Source organism: Pelobates fuscus, chromosome 1 (genome assembly GCF_036172605.1).
Source record: "Pelobates fuscus isolate aPelFus1 chromosome 1, aPelFus1.pri, whole genome shotgun sequence".
Classification (NCBI taxonomy): Eukaryota; Metazoa; Chordata; class Amphibia; order Anura; family Pelobatidae; genus Pelobates; species Pelobates fuscus.
The window spans coordinates 301,090,695-301,109,319 of NC_086317.1; the positions used below are offsets into that span (position 1 = coordinate 301,090,695).

General features: G+C 43.1%; 1 protein-coding gene across 1 annotated transcript in view; it reads left to right on the top strand.

The window, feature by feature from the left end:
• Positions 1–1,225: 1,225 nt before the first annotated feature.
• Positions 1,226–18,625, top strand: part of LANCL3 (LanC like family member 3) — a 114,812-nt gene continuing 97,412 nt past the window's right edge. Inside the window, exon 1 of the mRNA XM_063444620.1 lies at positions 1,226–1,756. Within this exon, the coding sequence (XP_063300690.1) occupies positions 1,226–1,756 (531 nt within the window). The remainder of the gene's footprint in view (positions 1,757–18,625) is intronic.

An 18,625-nucleotide genomic window follows, 5' to 3' on the forward strand; every position in this document is an offset into this window, starting at 1 on the left:
GGGACACTATAGTCACCTGAACAGCTTTAGCTTAATGAAGCAGTTTTGGTGAATAAACATGCCCCTGCAGCCTAACTGCTCAATCCTCTGCCATTTAGGAGTTAAGTCCCTTTGTTTATGAACCCTAGTCACACCTCCCTGCATGTAACTTGCACAGCCTTCCATAAACACTTCCTGTAAAGAGAGCCCTATTTAGGCTTTCTTTATTGCAAGTTCTGTTTAATTAAGATTTTCTTATCCCCTGCTATGTTAATAGCTTGCTAGACCCTGCAAGAGCCTCCTGTATGTGATTAAAGTTCAATTTAGAGACTGAGATACAATTATTTAAGGTAAATTACATCTGTTTGAAAGTGAAACCAGTTTTTTTTTCATGCAGGCTCTGTCAATCATAGCCAGGGGAGGTGTGGCTTGGGCTGCATAAACAGAAACAAAGTGATTTAACTCCTAAATGACAGTGAACTGAGCAGTGAAATTGCAGGGGAATGATCTATACACTAAAACTGCTTTATTTAGCTAAAGTAATTTAGGTGACTATAGTGTTCCTTTAAATACAATGTGGATGGGAAAGGGGAGGTAGAACCCCCAAATACATTTAAAAAGGAGGTGCCTCTCCCACTTGGAGGTAAATCCAGACATGTATCTTTTCTGTATGCGTTTAAGACTTTGTATCATGAACATTGATACACATGCAGGTTTTTGATGAAAATCAGTTAACAGGATGAAACTTAAACGTTTGACCACAAATATCTACATTAGTTGTTCTGATATGGTACATTGGATGTCCTTATATAATTCATTAGTTGTTCTGATCTGGTACATTGGATATTCTGATATAATTCATTGGTTGTTCTGATATAATACATTAGTTGTTCTGATATGATACATTGGATGTCCAGAATACATTTTTGTGTATTGGAGATAACTGTTCAGTATATACTCTCTCAGGCACTTTTATCCAAATGATTGGCATGCCTCCCCTGCTACCCACCTCCTACCTCTATTTGCAGTGCTCCTCCCTGCTCCATCTTGAACAGTCTACCTTACTGTCAGCATTTCCCTCTGTTCATCTATGGCAACAATCCTGCTCACTGCACCCAGGCTGCCATCCCTCCTGCTACATCCAACCACCGTGCTTCTACCTAGTCTGCCAGCCTGCTCTCCCCTCACCCCCCTCCACTCTAACTCTCCGTGCCCTCTCACCCGGACCCCCTGTCTACTGCCAGCCATGGAGAGCAAGCGCTGCTTTACCAACCCTTTCTCTGACTACAAAGGCAGCTTGCTGACCGGCCAGAGCTGTGAGCCTGGGGTCCCTCTCATCCTCAGGAAAGTGGAGAGCATCCTCCAGCAGCTGCCTACGCAGGGGGGCCAGGAGGGCGGGCTGTATGGAGGGCTGGCCGGGGTGGCTTACATGCTCTACCAAGTCTCCCAGAGCAAGCTGTTCATCTCCCAGAGGGAGAGCTACCTGCACAGAGCCTGCAGCCTGATAGAGTCCTGTGTCCTTTACTATGACAATGAGCAGGACAGGGAGACCAGGGCATCCTTCCTACTAGGTGGGGCTGGGGTCTATGCAGTGGCTGCCCTCATCTACAAAGCTTCTGGGCTCAAGGACTTCAATAAACCTCTCGAGAAGTTTAAGGAACTGTGGAGGATCTGTGTCCCCCTGGGCTTCCTGGAGTGTGGCTCAGATGAGCTTTTTGTGGGGAGAAGTGGCTACCTGTGTGCTGTCCTGGTGATTAAACAGAAGTTGGGTGTTGAGGTAAGAGGGGGTGTCTTCTCCGTGTGCCCCGGGGTGTCCTACGAGTGACTGATAAAAAGTAGTGCAAACTGTGTGTCCCCTCTGGGCACAAATGCAATTATATGTACATAGTAATTAATAAGCTCCAACAAGATAGTTAAATCCAAGAATTGCTAAAAATCACAATAATATGTTATTGTTATTGAATTGTGGAAACATTAGCAGAGCATAATAAGTGTTTGCTTTCTGTGGTCACTGAAGCCAAAACATATATTAAAGGGAAAACAGACTTGCCAATAAATGGTATGCAGAGTTAGCTTTCATTGATGCACAGTGAGCTCAGTCAGGTTGCTCTGTGGTAAATATGTAATATAATATCTTTACACAGGAATTTCTTCTCTACAAAATTATGCAATTTATTTATCATTTCGTTAAAATATACTTTGTTAGTGAACAAACTATTTAAAATACGCACATTGGTGAAATGAGACTGACCAACAGAGAATTTTGGTGTGGGGTCTAACACTTCAATAGGCAAAATAGGGGCAAGCACCATCCACCATTTTCTTGTAAGTAGATAGCCCAAGAGCTTTTTAAAAACCATACTGAATACTTTCCCCAGGCTTAAGAAATTGAAATAATAGGTTACTGAGTGTGGTCCTTTCCTATGGTAATATGCAGCATATTTCCATTCTGCTATATTGTTCATTAAAATTTTAAAAGACACATTGCATAAGAAAAATAAGTAGTTTTAGTGTCTATCATATCCAGTAACACTTGATTGGTATTTTTCCCTTCTGCTCTGCAAATGATACTCAGATATATACTGCTGGCAGAGAGTATGGAAGAATTGTTTTAATGAATACATCATCCACAATGGTAAGGGGCATTTCTGTGGACTAACCTAAGTGAGTACCTGAAAATCACCAGGTCTGACTAGAAATATAGAGGGAGACATGACAACTTCAATTTCATTGTGACAATTATATTTTGATACACCATATCCCTGACACATACACTAAAGCTCCTTTCCCCCACACATTTACTATAGCCCTGTCATCCACACATATACACACTACATCCCCTCTCCACACACACTACATCACTAACAGACTACACTGCAAACAGCCCTATTCACAGCCACAGCCACAGCCACAAAACAACCTCCCCTGACACATAATTGCTCAAGAAGCCTCTCCCCACATGCAAAAGTCCAATACTCAGAACTACAAATGCAGCTAACCCACACTCAAAAACTCACAAGCAGCCTCCCCAACACAGAGGTATAAAACAACGCCACAGATAGTCTATCCTTGCAAGTGGCCTCTTAATGCATACAATATCTCAGGCACCCTAGCTACACACACAACACCCTCTCCCAACCCTATTTTTCTTCAGATATTTTAGTCATGAGGACACCAGAGAGAAGTCACAAGCAAATGCACAACAAGCATGTCATTAAATTTGCTTGCACTATGCTTAACAAACACAGGGCAATTTACCTATGTCAAAGCTCTTCAGCAGGACTCTGCGTATGACCTGCCCTGAAAGGGCATCAAACTGAAATGCTCACTTTAAAAAAAATATTTTAAGATTTTTATTTTGCCGTGCGAGCATAAACATGGGTGCGGGGAAGGGTACAGAAGGAAAAGGGTGGAGGGGGAAGGGATATTCACTTTTCACAATTTCACAAATTCAGTTTCACAGAGTCCAGTCACAGTGTGCGTTTTCTTCCAGAGCTATCTAATACATCTGTCACTCCTACTCTTAGTTCTCGTTGTAATATAGTATGTGGTTTAATGCTGTGTGTCCCAGTATAAACCAGAGTGATACAGTGCCCCGGTCTCAGATCTAGTTTGAATTATGCAATATACCTTTGTGTTTCCACTTTTCCCATGCTAGGTCAAAGGCCTCAGTGTGTTTTGTAGATATGAGTGACATTTTTTCCTATATGTAGTATTGTTCAAGTTTATTCATCAGGTGCGATGTGGGTGGACATGTGGGTTGTTTCCAATGTGTAGCTATTTGATTTCTAGCTGCTAAGATAGTGAGCAGGAATGGTTGTTTGTATGAGGCCTTTATGTAATTGGGTAGTTTCAAAAATAGTCCTGTATGTACATCTAGGGGTGGCAGGTCAGCGTCCACTTTTGTGAATATATCGTTTACTGCGGTCCACAGAGGTTGTAAATCCTTACAGCTCCACCATATGTGTGTCACATGACCCTCCTTTTCCCCACATCTCCAGCAGCAGTTGGATACAGTGGGATACATTTTGTGTAGCTTGGTAGGTGTCAGGTACCATCGGTATATCAGTTTTTTGTGTGCTTCTATATGGGAGTGACAATGTGTCTGTCCCTTTAGAGCCGTAAGGGAGGCGGACCATTCTGCCTCAGACCATTGTGTAACTGTTTCAATTTCCCATTGGGCGACAAAGGAGGGTGTTGGATGGCGGGTGCTCTGGATAATTGTCTTGTAACACAAGGAGAGAGCTTTAGGTTTGGTGGGCGTTTTTTTGCATCTATCGTAAATCTCTGTAACCTCATTCGGATGTATATGGGATGTGTCAGCCTGAGTGTATACATGTGTGTGTATAATACCTCTGAGTTGCAAATACGAGAAGACATAGGAGTTCGGTAGACCATATTGTTGTTGTAACTCTGGGAAGGGAAGGACTTCGTCCTGGTGGGCCATTAATTCGATAGATGATATACCGTGTTTCACCCAATTATGAAAGGTGAGTCCTGGGCTGATCACGCTAAGTGAAGTAAGGGGGGCGCATGGGAGAAACCGAAGGTGGGTTCGGTGTTGTTTCTGAAGTAGGTCCCAGTGGTTTATAGCTAATTTCGTAGAGGGGAATAGGTCCGTTACATTAGGGCGTAGGATTTTAGGGGTCCATAATAGATCTTTCAGTCTCCATCCCTTGCATTTCCCATTTTCCATGTCTACCCACTGGAGTGTTTTCTCTGGGGCATATAATTTAATTGCTGCCTCTATATGGGCGGCTTTGTAATAGGTCAATATATGCGGTAGGCCTATCCCTCCTTTGGGGCCTAGTTTATGGAGTAGGGATGCTGGTATCTTAGGTTTGCCTGGTGTCCATAAGAAGGTCGTGAGGACCGATTGTAGCTGCTTACAGAAGGAGACAGGAATGTGTATTGGCAGCATGCGAAAAACATATAAGATTTTTGGGAGCAGGACCATTTGTTATTGTTATTTCTACCCAGCCATGAAAGGTGTACTGATTTCCATTTGAAGATGTCTGCTCTGCATTGTGCGATCAATGGCTTGAAATTGTATTTAAATAGATCACCTGGTGTGGGGGCTATTTTAATCCCTAAATAAGTGATGTGGTTAGTGCGCCAGTCGAACGCGTGGTTTTGTTGGAGTGCCTGTAGTACTTGTGTTGGGATAGCTATTGGTAGAGCTTGCGTTTTAGATCTGTTCAGCTTGTAGTAAGAGACTGCGCCATATGAGTCTAGTAGAGACATAAAGGCCGGAAGGGACTCATCGGGTTTGCTTAGTGTTAGCAGAATGTCATCTGCAAATAGGGATAGGTGGTGTTCCCGGTTTCCCATTTGAATTCCGCTAATTAGTTGATGCTGTTGGATCTTATGCGCTAGGTGTTACAGAGATAAAACACTGCTGGCACTGCTGGTCCCGTTTGAGATTCGAAACGGTGTAGATAAGAAACCCGCGTTAGAGACTCGGGCCATAGGGTTATTGTAGAGTGCCATGATTCTCTTTAGAAAAGTGGGAGGGAAGCCCCTATGTAACAAAGCCTGGGACATGAAGGTCCAGTTTAGTCTATCTAAAGCCTTCTCCGCGTCAAGATCGAGGAGAAGGCCTTCCTTGTTATTTGACTGCATATGGGATAGAATATTTAGTCAGGTGTGGGGCTAGGGTGTCGGCCAATGTTTGGTAGTATTTGTTTGTGTAGCCATCCGGGCCTGGTGCTTTGTGTTTAGGTAGGTTGTGTATGGCCCGTTTAATTTCCTCTTCCTTGAATGGCTGTGATAAAGAGTCTATATTGGCCTGTGCCATTTGTGGTAGGTGAACATCTGTGAGAAATGCTTGAATGGTCTGTATGGTAGGGGGTGTCGTCAGAGGGTTATCTGCAAGGTTGTATAAGTCGCTGTAATAAGAAGCGAAGGTATGCGATCTTGGAGTTGCGTGTTTTTGCCTTTAGTTGGGAGGCTAGCAATGCCCCCGCTTTGTTACCTTGGGCGAAAAAATTGTATTTATATCACCTTAGGAGGTGTGTTGTCTTTTCAAGTTCCATGTTTCTAAGCTCAGTCTAAATGTCTAGGATTTGTGTCTTTAGCGTATTCGAGGGATTTACTTTGTTGCTGTGACTGTGAGTTAATGCTGTAAGTTATTTTATTAATGTAGTGTACTGTTTGATTCTCTGTTTCTTTGTGTAGCTGGCTCGTTTGATAAACAGTCCCCGGATTACTGCTTTGTGTGCCTTCCATATTGTTTCAATCGAGCAGTTTTCCGTAGTGTTCGTCTCAAAGTAAGAGATAAGCTCTTTGTTTAATGCGCTAACGAATTTGGGGTCAGACAGTAGGAAGTCGTTGAGTCGCCATGTGCCTGTCCCTCGGGTAGGGAAGCGTTCTTGTATGGTCAATGTAATACGTGCGTGGTCCATCCAAGTAATTAGCCCTATGTCTGCTTGTTGAATGTTGTTGATTGCGGTGGAGGGTATGAGGAATCTGTCTATCCTAGTGTAGGTGTTGTGTACCATAGAGTGGAAGGTGTAGTCCCTATCTGTGGGGTGCAGTATTCTCCAGGGGTCAAGATAGTTGTGTAGTAATATTTGTGTACATCTGGCCGTAGCCTCGGTTGAGAGCTTATGTGCTGTGGATGGGGTTACCTTAGTATTAGCTGTTGTGCATGCTCACTTTTTTGAAGTGTGCTTGCCATTGGTGTGTGCTGTTCCTTAAGCTTTATTATGTCATCGATGATAACACAACATACTCCGGATCTGCCTCCCCACCACCCTCAAAAAAGTAAGTTTTACCAATATCCTGTTCTATATTGCTTCAAAAAGCTATCACAAATAATGACTTTCCTTACAGGGGCAATCCAAAAACCATTACCACTACAGTGTGTTGTAGTCAAACTATTCTAGAAACTCCTGGCACTGCTGGCATGCAGTAGTGGTTATGGTATTTGGATTGTTCCTTTAACAAGTAAGCTTCAAAAATAGTAAAGAAGTTAGTTTATCTAAAAGATAATTTGTTAAAAGTTAAAGGAACACTATAGTCACCTAAATTACGTTAGCTAAATAAAGCAGTTTTAGTGTTTAGATCATTCCCCTGCAATTTCACTGCTCAATTCACTGTCATTTAGGAGTTAAATCACTTTGTTTCTGTTTATGCAGCCCTAGACACACCTCCCCCGGCTATGATTGACAGAGCCTGCATGAAAAAAAACAAACTGGTTTCACTTTCAAACACTTGTAATTTACCTTAAATAATTGTATCTCAATCTCTAAATTGAACTTTAATCACATACAGGAGGCTCTTGCAGGGTCTAGCAAGCTATTAACATAGCAGGGGATAAGAAAATCTAAATTAAACAGAACTTGCAATAAAGAAAGCCTAAATAGGGCTCTCTTTACAGGAAGTGTTTATGGAAGGCTGTGCAAGTCACATGCAGGGAGGTGTGACTAGGGTTCATAAACAAAGGGATTTAACTCCTAAATGGTAGAGGATTGAGCAGTGAGGCTGCAGGGGCATGTTCTATACACCAAAACTGCTTCATTAAGCTAAAGTTGTTCAAGTGACTATAGTGTCCCTTTAAGGTGGTTTGGGTACAGTGCTCTTGTCCATAATACAGCTAGGGACTTGGGCATTATAGCATTAGGAATAGCAAAAGGGCAGGAAATAAAACTGAAATTGGTATAAACAGATCAATCCCCTTCCCATCAGCCAGTCTTTTCTTTTTACTGTCCTTCACAGCAATTTGGATGGAGTCTGCATAAGCAAGCCTGGATGTTTTCAGTTATGCTCACCAAGTAAATATTTTTGTTTCCCTGAAGATGCAGCAACAGCACATCTCTATGAGTTGCCAGCCTGGGTAACCCCTTTAGTTACCGGGGATCTGACCAACTCTCTCCATCAGGAGATGACAGCAGTCCACTGGATACATGAGGCCAAACCGGGTTTAGTCCTCCTATCCCTGAAGACCCAGTAAATAGCATTTCTATAAGGTGACTACCTGGTATGCTTCTTTTATATATTCAGGGCCGTCTTTGACGCAGGGCAAATAGGGCAGCTGCCCGGGCCCAGTTGCTCCTGGGGGGCCCAGAGCAGCTGCTCTTTGGGCCCCGTGATTTGCGCAGCCCCTATGGACTGGGCGGTGCGGCTCCCGCACACTGAGGAGGCCCCCTGGGTGGCCCATGCACTAAGGGCCACCCAGGGAGCATGTGTCAGCAGGGGCCCGGTCGGGCGCTGTGACGCTTAAACAGCGCGACCGAGCCCCTTCCTGTTCTGCAGCCGGCGGGGAGGAAGTGACATCACTTCCTCCCACCTGAGATAATAGCCGCGCAGAAGGAGGAAGGCAGGGAGGAAGGGAGTTCCAGAGGAGAACTCCCATCTGCCTCAGCCTGTCACTGGACCAGGGAAACCACCCTCCAGGAAAAGGTAAGAACCTGGTGGGTGGCTAAATGTATGTCAGTAGGTCTGTGTGTGTGTGTGTCAGTATGTCTGTGTGTGTATGTCAGTATGTTTGTGTCCGACCGAGCCCCTTCCTGTTCTGCAGCCGGCTGGGAGGAAGTGACATCACTTCCTCCCACCTAAGATAATAGCCGCGCAGAAGGAGGAAGGCAGGGAGGAGGGGAGTTCCATAGGAGAACTCGCATCTGCCTCAGCCTGTCACTGGACCAGGGAAACCACCCTCCAGGAAAAGGTAAGAACCTGGTGGGTGGCTAAATGTATGTCAGTAGGTCTGTGTGTGTGTGTGTCAGTATGTCTGTGTGTGTATGTCAGTATGTTTGTGTCCGTGTGTATGTCAGTATGTCTGTGTGTTTGTATGTATGTCTGTGTATATTTGGTCATGTCTAGGCCTTGTTTTGCTTCGCCTATCCTTGCTATACCAACTAGACATTAAAATAGTTGTGCTGCCTCTAGTTTTACCTAGGCGTGAAACCACAGGAAACACGTGATATCAACACTGAGCTTAAACATGTGAATATAAAGAGTCAAATATGTCAAAAAACAAATAAAATATAATATATGAACTGCTGCTGAGCCCAAAAATCATCTACCTAGGTAACCGTGTGAGCTGCCTGTTAGCCTTTGCTTCGTGTGGGCCCGCCTATGTAAGGTGTACTGGTGTCCTGCACTGAAGCATAGTGTGTGTGAAGTACATACAAATTATGACAACTAAATTCTAAGCCACAGCAGTGTTCACTGTTAGTCCAGGTTATGCAATATAGAAAACAGCAGCTCCGTAGGTATTCAAGAGTATGCTGCCCTGGTTTATTGGGCCTGCATATCAGCAGCCAGAGTCCCGTTCCTACAGGTCAGAGCAGGGCCTGACGGCTGTGAAGCAATGTGGTAGGTGCCTCAGCCTATGCCTCTTACAGGAATGTCTCGTTTCCCCTTGATATAAATCTTGCCGGTGGAGCCACTGGGCTGGGATCCAGCTCCTGTATTCGTGCGGCAAACTCCCCTCTGTTTAGCATCGCGGCGGTCTGCCATACCTTCCGGGTGTAGACCTGTGCCTCTCTGGTCCGGAATTCTGCGTCTAAGTAAGTGGTGTGGCTGTGAGGGGTGTACATCTCCAGCGTACATCTCCAGCGTGTATTGGGGTGAGCGTGTGCACTTGAATAGTATGTCGCTTCCCTCCGTGGCGTTTTTTGGCGCTGGCCAGGCCGCATGGTCACAGTGGAGGCCTGGGGTGGGTACCTGTAATGGCGCCGGCGGGTCGTAGGGCGGATCCACGAGGCGATCATTTTAGCTGCTCGGCTGTGAGACATTCCACGGTGGCGAAATATGGACCAGAGGCTCATGAATAGCGAATCAAAAGTTTCCAGGGGATGAGGGCATGGTTGAGGGCTTGTGCCCGTTGCCTCTGGCCCTTGCTGAGCGGCCATCCTAGATTTGCCTCGGGTTGTCGGTGACTCTTCAGGCAATGCGGCCAGGGAGCCCATCAGCAGTTTCGGTCCGTGTGTCCCGTGGGGTCCGGGATAACCCCCACCGGTCCAAGGGGGGGGGAGGTTGGAGACCAGCTGTGTCACCTAGAGGGTCCAGTGTCGGATAGAGCGGCCGTCTCTTCACGACTCCAACTCCCGCAGGCAGCGCTTAGTGACCTTCTTTTCTGGCCCTGACTGGCGTTAAAGAGTTATCGCTGGATTCAGGAGAGCACCCCTGATGTGGGTGATGCTCCCTGGTAAGTTCTCGGGCTATTTTGTCCTCGATTGTGCCCTGATTTCTGCCTGTTTGGCAGGAGCTTGAGTCTCCCACGTCTTGTAGTATTTGTAGTAAATAAGTATATTTCTTACATCAGTTAATTATCTAGTATGCAAAAATGACATACAATACACAGACATTGCAAAAAACAAGTGAATCGTATTTTCTCTTCACTGCAGGACTAAACACAAAAAGAAAAAAGGGAGAGGTGGGGTGGCTAACCTGCAATTTTCAAGACTTAACCTTATTCAACAATAGTAATTTTTATAAAGAATGCAATATCTTTATTGTATCATCCCAAAATCCATTATATCTGAGTTTTTTATTACCAGGTGTTGGAAAATATTTCTCCATAAGTAATTGAAAACGTATTTGGTGTCTTATCAGACACCAATCAGGTTTAAATGGATTTTTCCAATTCTTTGCTATAATTAATTGTTGCAGTCAACATATGTAGTAATATAATCACATTCTCTTTTTTTAATTCTAGGTATGTTTATATGGAGAAGCATCAAGTCTGGTTTTAGGGGTAGTGTGGATTTTACAATTCTGCCATAATTCTTTAACCCCTTAAGGACCAAACTTCTGGAATAAAAGGGAATCATGACATGTCACACATGTCATGTGTCCTTAAGGGGTTAATTATTGAACATTCCCACCAGATATCCATCTTTTCTCCACATCTCGAACAGTCTTTAGATTGAGTAGGGAATTTTCTAAAAGTCATTTTAGGGACAAGATGCCCCTAGTTTCTAGGGTTTGGATTGATTTACACCAATCTTTATGGTAAATTTGAACATAAACAAAAAAGGGGGATAATCTGCTGAACCAATTACAAATAAAACAACATAGCGTATAACTGTGTATATAAATGGATCAGAGATGTTATGCTCACAAGTGGCCACTCACACTTTCACTGAGGTTAGAAAGCCTTAAGCATTAGTTCCTTTTTAGGATTCAAATTTCAATTCTTCCATCTGGGTTCAAATCTCCTTAGATGAAATGAGATTTATGTGCTCAAAAGAGAAAATATAATAAAACTGTAGTGCACATTCGAAAGTGAAGTAAAAAAATATTTTTAATAACTTACATCAAAGTATAAAAACATAGGTGTAGTCCCTCTATGTCACCACCAGGGGTCCTACGCGTTTCGTCCGACAGCAGGACTTCCTCAGGGACTTCAGTGGTGTACAATGAACAGATTCAAATAATTTTATTGTTGAAAGATTATTTTTTTTTCGGAAAAATTAGTTTTTTCATTAAAAAAGATCTAACCTTTCTACTAATCGAAAAAATCTTTATTCACAAAACCTGAAGTTAGTTTAAGTTCTGCAAAAGTTCAATTTTTTTCTGATTCGGTTAGATCTCCAACAGTTTTAATACCTTTGTCTAACCATGGACGTAGATTAATGTCAGACAGTAAGTTATTTAAAATTCTGTTTTAAAAGAAGAGAACATTTTTCCTCCTAAATCTTGCCTGCTTTTAATTTCAAACCAGTTTTTCAATATAAGATTTAAAGACAGGCTTTCACAAAATAAGTAAGCTTTTTTAATTGAGGGTAAAAAATTGAGGGTAAAAAACTGAAAGGATTAAGCTTCTTGGCTTCAAGTTTATACCAGCTTTCCTCCCGGTACGTATAGCATGACTTAGAAGGGTAGCCCGAGCCAATCTTATAAGAGATGAAATTCCCAGGCCTCATGGTCTTTTATTTGACCATATAAATTTGGAGAAAGAGGACTGTAGAAGATTGATCCAGCTTAAAGGTATACTACATGGTATTAAGCTCAAGATGTACGTTAATTTAGGCATAACATATGCTTTTACAATAATAATCTTGCCCCACCATGATATCTCCTTTTTTTTTCTAGGTGTTTAATTTAGTATTTATTTCTTTTATCAGGGGGAGCAGATTAATCTCCATCCAATTTTGGGGGTGTTGTGGATAATTTCAAGCCCAAATGGAAAATTTTCCATGATTCTTGTTTTCAACTGTGGTGTTAAAAAAAAAAATGGAAGAGCAATTCTTTTGGAAGTATTTAGTTTATAGTTAGAAAATCGACTATAACATTTTATCACCTTCATTAATTCATGAATAGAGTTTATTGGATCCTCCAAGACTACTAATACGTCATCTGCATAGAGATTTATCTTAATCTCCACGTTGTCCTTGAAGCCTTTAATTTTTTTGTTATTCCTTATCTCAAGGTTAAGCACTTCAATGGTCATGACGTATAGAAGAGGGGAGAGTGGGCAACCTTGTCTAGTACCATTTTTAATTTGAATGTGTTAGAAGATATACCCTGCCCTATTACTTTCCTCGTAGGATTAGAGTAAAGAGCCATAATGGCTTGATGGATCCAACTTGTAAAACCAAAGGCTTTTAAGGTATTTGAAAGGAAATCCCAGCTGACCCTGTCAAAGGCTTTCTCAGCATCTAGAGACAGGGCCAGCATTCGGACCCTTTTTCACTTAGCAGTCTTAAAAATGTTAAGCAGTGTTCTTATGTGGCTTGATGATGATCACTCAAATATAAAACCTACCTGATCTATATGGATTAACTTTGCTATAACTAATTTGAGTCTATGTGCCATAATGCCTGCATAACATTTTAGATCTTCATTCAGGAGGGAAATGAGTCTATAGCTTCTAACATGATATGGATTTTTCTCAGGTTTTAAGATAGTAACAATATTCCCTCTTCTCTGCAAACTCATTAAAGGTGATCTGTAGATGTGGTACCAGATCTGCTTTATAAATTTTATAGAACATTGCTGTCAGCCGGTCCTGGCGCTTTTTTAGCCTATGAGTGGTCAATTATCTCTATTATTTCTTCTTTAGAGAAAGGTTCATTGAGTTTTTCTAGTTCTAGAGAAGTTAACTTTTTAAATTCTATCCCTTGGAAATAGGCCTCTCTGTTTTGTGAAGGATCTTTGCATTTGATGTTATATAACCTACTGTAATATTTCTCAAAAACCTTAGCTATTTTATCAGGGGAAAGGTAAGTTTAATTATCATATATTATTTTAGATATAGCTTTGTGTGACGAAGTGCCCTTCGCCACTTGTGCCTGGAGGGGACTACTGGCTAGCCTCCTGCCTTCCTACTATGGCCCCTGTGCTGATAGCTGTATTTTACCCTGCAATAAGGTTTATTTGGGTATTTCTGCCGGGGTGTTCGGGACTTTCAGTATGTGATTAGTGCTACCCCAGATAGCTATGCCATGGAGCCTATTCGTGTAACGAAAGACTATAGAAAAGACTTTGGCTCCATGGCGATTGAATTGTATGTATGTGATCTGAGCGCCATTCAATGATAATGTGCACTCAGATCTAAGCTATCTGGGGATATGTTGCATGTATATGTTTTATGTAGTAATTGTAACATTGTGTAATTTTATGTCTTCTTGTAACCATGTGGTTAATGGAGTCTTGCCTCTGTCCTGGGAGATAATTTGATTACTCCAGGATAGAGAGGAGGGATTGCGATGTCACTGTGGGAGTGTTTTGTTTGTGTTGTCTGTGATTGGTTGTACTGTGTCCGACCCTGTGGGATGTCCCCTTGCATGGGGACTTGCATAAAAGCCAGTGTGGTCATTAAAATCAGATCATCATGAACCTTTCTTGAAGCCTTGGCTCATGTTTGGGGGAAGGGATACCTACACTCTGGGGATTGCTATAATCACTTACACCCCAGAGTAAGCTCTTGCAATAGCTTGATTTGTTCCTGCTACGCTCTCTGGATTTAGGAGAGGTTCACCCACTGGGAGCTGGATCCTGGTCGTGGATCCAGGGTGGGTGGAGACAGCGAGACCCCGGCGCAGCTGTATCACTGGAAGTGGGGTCTGCAGTGCTGATGGTGTCGGTTGGAGTGCTTGGAGTCCTCAGCGAGCACTAGGCGCATTGATTGGCAGAGGTACTCAGTCGGACCGTTCCGTCACATTTGGTGGCAGCGGTGGGATGGCGTCCTAGTGCGAGGAGAAGCAGCTCAGAGACACTGGTAACGTTTGGAGTTACAAATTGAGGGCAACGCTAGCACATGTGCAGCGTCCCTGGGAGCAGAGGTATCCAGCGACTTGGAGCAGACAGGTATGGAAGGCTCTGGCTCTGAAGATGATTGGCTGTCCAAGGTGAGGCAGCAAGTGACCCAGTATGGGGATGTACCAATGGAGATACGCCGGGTGATCTGGAACCAGGTCATGGCCGAGCGAAACACAAGGCTGGACCGAGAATTCCAGCTGGCGAAAGAGAGAGAGTATGCTCAGCGGAAGGAGTGTCGCAGCAGCCGAGTAGAGGCTGCATCCGAGGAGGTTAGCCGTCTTCCCCTGAGGCGGCCGTAGGAACCCGAAGTAGGGGTCCTCATAGACCGGTCCTGTGAGGAACCAGAACCACAACAGGCAGGTGTAGATGGGACCGAGGTCTCTCCACCGCTGGAGTTGCGAGGTGCGGAAGCAGGTGGTCCTTACTCGCAAATGTTGAGAGACCTCACAGACTGGACCTGGGAAGACCCACAGATGGCAGGTGGAAATGGGACGGCGGTCTCTCTACCGGCCCTACAGGGATGCTGGGCAGTTGGCCCAGACCCCCAGCAGCAGTGTGAAGTGCAGGGAGTAGAGAGCATCGTCTCCCCTCCCCAGCGGCAGTGTACCTTGAAGGGAGAGGAGAGTAGCATCCTTCCTCCCCAGCGGCAGGGTGAGCTACAGGGATGCTGGGCGGTCAGCCCAGATCCCCAGTGGCAGATTGATTTGCAGGAAATAGAGAGCCGTGTCTCCTTTCCCCAGCGGCAGTGTGAAATGCAGGGAGTGGAGAGCAGTGTCTCCCCTCCCCAGCGGCTGAAAGTGTGTAAGGGAGAGGAGCTTGTTACCCCCTTTCCCCAGCGGCAGCTTAGCCCACCAAGGGGAGACACTAAGTTCCCCACCGGTGCAGATCGGACCATGGTCTCTGCGCCCAAACTACAGGGAGTACGGACTGTCGGTCCTGCTCCCCAGCGGCAGAGTCATCTACTGGGAGGGGAGAACCTTGTCCCCTCTCCCCAGCGGCAGTCTAGCCCACCAAGGGTAGATGATAAGCCCCACACCGGTGCAGATGGGACCATGGTCTCTGTGCTCAAACCACAGGGGGTAGGGACGGTCGGTCCTGTCCCCCTGCAGCAGGGCTGTTTATCCAAATGGGAGACAGCCTGTCTTCCCCTCCAGCTGCAACACCAGGTCCAGAGGGAGGAGCCTACTAACCTTTCTCCTCAGCTGAGCCCCAACCAGGCTATGTTTGTGGATTGGGAATAAAAGAGGCTGTATGTGCCAGTACAGTCAGTTCTGCTTGACCTCAAAACGAAGTGTCGTCTCGTTATTGGGGGAATTGGATTGTATGCTGATTGCCAGGAGTGTAAGCTGATTGTATGATTTTCCTGTTCAGCTGTTTACAGCATTCATATGCTTTAGAGCATTCGTATGCTTCTCCGGTTCGGTGGTTGTGGTGTCTGCTAGAGTGCTTGGAGCCCTCAGGAAGCGCTAGGAGCATCCTTCAACGGAGGTACCCAGTCAGGGTGCCCGTCGATCCGTTACACTTTGGTTTTTTGAATATTCTTCAATTTATTAGTTAACATCTTGTCTGCTTTATTACTCTTATAGTATTGGAAATATTTCAATCATTCCAATTTCTTAGAGGTTTCATTGATTGTTCTTTCATTAATACTTTTTTTAGATCGTCAATCTGATCTGAGATGTTCATAGAAGGATTAATTTTATTACTACTTATTAAATTCTCTAATTTAGAGGAGAATAGATCTTTTGTGTGGGGAATTTAATCCCTGCACATTCAGAGTTGCAAACTTAACCATTATTTTGGGTCCAGCCCACACCTCCATCTCTCCTCATATAGTCCAAGATCAAGAGAAATTAGAAATAATCCAGAAAAACATTAATTACATTAAACAAACATTCGTAGGTAATAAAACCTATCACAGAGATACTGATACTTAAAAAGTACCAACATCCCTTTTCTGTGCTTCCAAACAAGCACTGGTAAAAGAAAATACAAAAATTCAATTGTCGCCGCACCGTTTGGCAAATCCGAATATCGGATCATGGTGCCCTGGGTAGAAAGGTCCCAGGGAGGGATTCATTTTAGTTGATGTTTTTAGGAAAAAGAGAGAGAAGAAAAAAAAAGGCATCAGAATTTCTCTCTTTTCCTATGCTTTCCTATTCTGTGTCTTCATAGACTCCTTCTACTGTTAGCATCCTGTTGTGTATTGGAACGCCAATATAATAAGCCTGCATTAGCTTCTTCAGGTAGCAGCTTTAACCACAGAAGCATCGTAGTTTCATATTGTTCAGGAAAATGTACACTTCCCAACCTCTTAACAGTAAATATATATATTAATGAATAAAACACAAAAAAATATTTTATTTGTTTTATCATCATAAGAGGTGTCTTACTTTACGTGACCCTTTACTTTTTGTGTTACTTATTTTTCCCCTTTCATGTTACTCTTGTGATTATTGAAATTTTTTGGCTTAAAAATCAAATTTTCGTGGGATAAAATTTCTTGACGTTTTTGTATCTATTTCCCTTTCTCACTCCTGTGAATTGAAGTCCACTCTGAGAAATGGTAGAGAGAACAATAAATACATATATTTTTCCTATCTCTTCCTTCCCTTTAAATAAGAGCAAAAAACAAGGCGCGAGAGTGTACTGAGAACAGACAGCAGCTGAAATAGCCTGCCCTTTGGTGGGTCCCCGCTCAGATCTCAAGCTGTTTTTAGCTCATCTAGTGCCATTACAGAGAGAACATATCTGAAGCATATCGTACTGGTCCCACCCGTACGGGCAGTCCAGATCCGACATGCCAGCAAGTTCCCTCTGCACGACAGATACAGCAACCCCAGACTATCGCTTCAACCTTGTTAGGCATCATCAGTGAGGCATAGCTGATATCTCTTTAGGCACCGTGAGCAAGGGGTCCACGTCTGGATTACCCTTTAAACTTATGGAGAGCAAAAAACAAGACGCAAGAGTGTACTGAGAACGGACAGCAGCTGAAATAGCCTGCCCTTTGGTAGGTCCCCGCTCAGATCTCAAGCTGGTTTTAGCTCATCTAGTGCCATTACAGAGAGAACATATCTGAAGCATATCAGACTGGTCCCACCTGTACGGGCAGTCCAGATACAAAATGCCAGCAAGTTCCCTCTGCATGGGAGATACAGCAACCCCAGACAATCGTTTCAACCTTGTTAGGCATCATCAGTGAGGCATAGCTGATATCTTTCTAGGCACTGTGAGAAAGGGGTCCACGTCTGGATTACCCTTTAAACTTATGTAGAGCAAAAAACAAGGCACAAGAGTATACTTGCTATTAAAATGTATCCTGTTGCTATACACATTTCTCCAGTTGCTCTAAATGTATATTTGGTTCTAAATGTATCTCTGGTTACTATAAACATATCACAGGTTGATATAAACGTATCTTTGGTTGCTATAAGCGTTTCTCTTGTTGCTATAAACATTTCTTCTGCTGCTATGAACATGTCTCCTGTTGCTATAAATGTATCTTCAGTTGCTATAAACAATTCTCCTGTTGCTATAAACATATCTCGGGTTACTATAAATATTTATCTGTTGCTATAAACATTACTCCTGTTGCTATGAACATTTCTCCTGTTACTATAAATGTATCTTCAGTTGCTATAAACAATTCTCCTGCTGCTATGAACAATTCTCCTGTTGCTATAAACATATCTCAGGTTACTATAAATATTTCTTGGTTGCTATAAACATTACTCCTGTTGCTATGAACATTTCTTTTGTTGTTTTAAACATATCTCTGGTTGCTATAAACATTTATAATGTTGCTGTAAACATTACTTACCATTCTCCTGTTGCTATAGACATTACTCTGGTTGCTATTAACAAATCTTGCGTTGTAATAAACATATCTTCTTTTGCGATAAACCTATCTCTGTGTGCTTTATGTATTACTCCTGTTGCTGTAAACATATCTCTGGTTACTGTAAACAACGGTTGCTATACACTTATCACCTGTTGCCATAAACATTTCTCATGTTGTTATGAATTTTATTTAAAATGGTATTACGTATGTGTTCTCCAACTCTCACGTGTAGTGGTCTTGTAGTGCAACCTATGTATCTCAGACCACAGGGGCAAATAAGGAGGTAAATAATGTTCTTAGAATAGCATGTAATAAAATCTTTTATAGATGTTAATTCTCCCTCCTTAACTGCAATACTTTTAACAATTCTTCTAACGTTTCCTGATTTTCTACAAGCTATGCATTGTCCACACCCATAAAATCCTTTTTTGCATTTTAAAAAATAGTGGAGTGTTTTTTTTTCTGTTTAATAAAACTATTAACCAAGGAACTCTTCAGATTTCTTACGCTTCTATGTATAAATCTGGGGATTGCAGGTAAAATGGTTTGTAAAAGGGGATCTTGTAATACGATTAATGATAATTAGAAAAA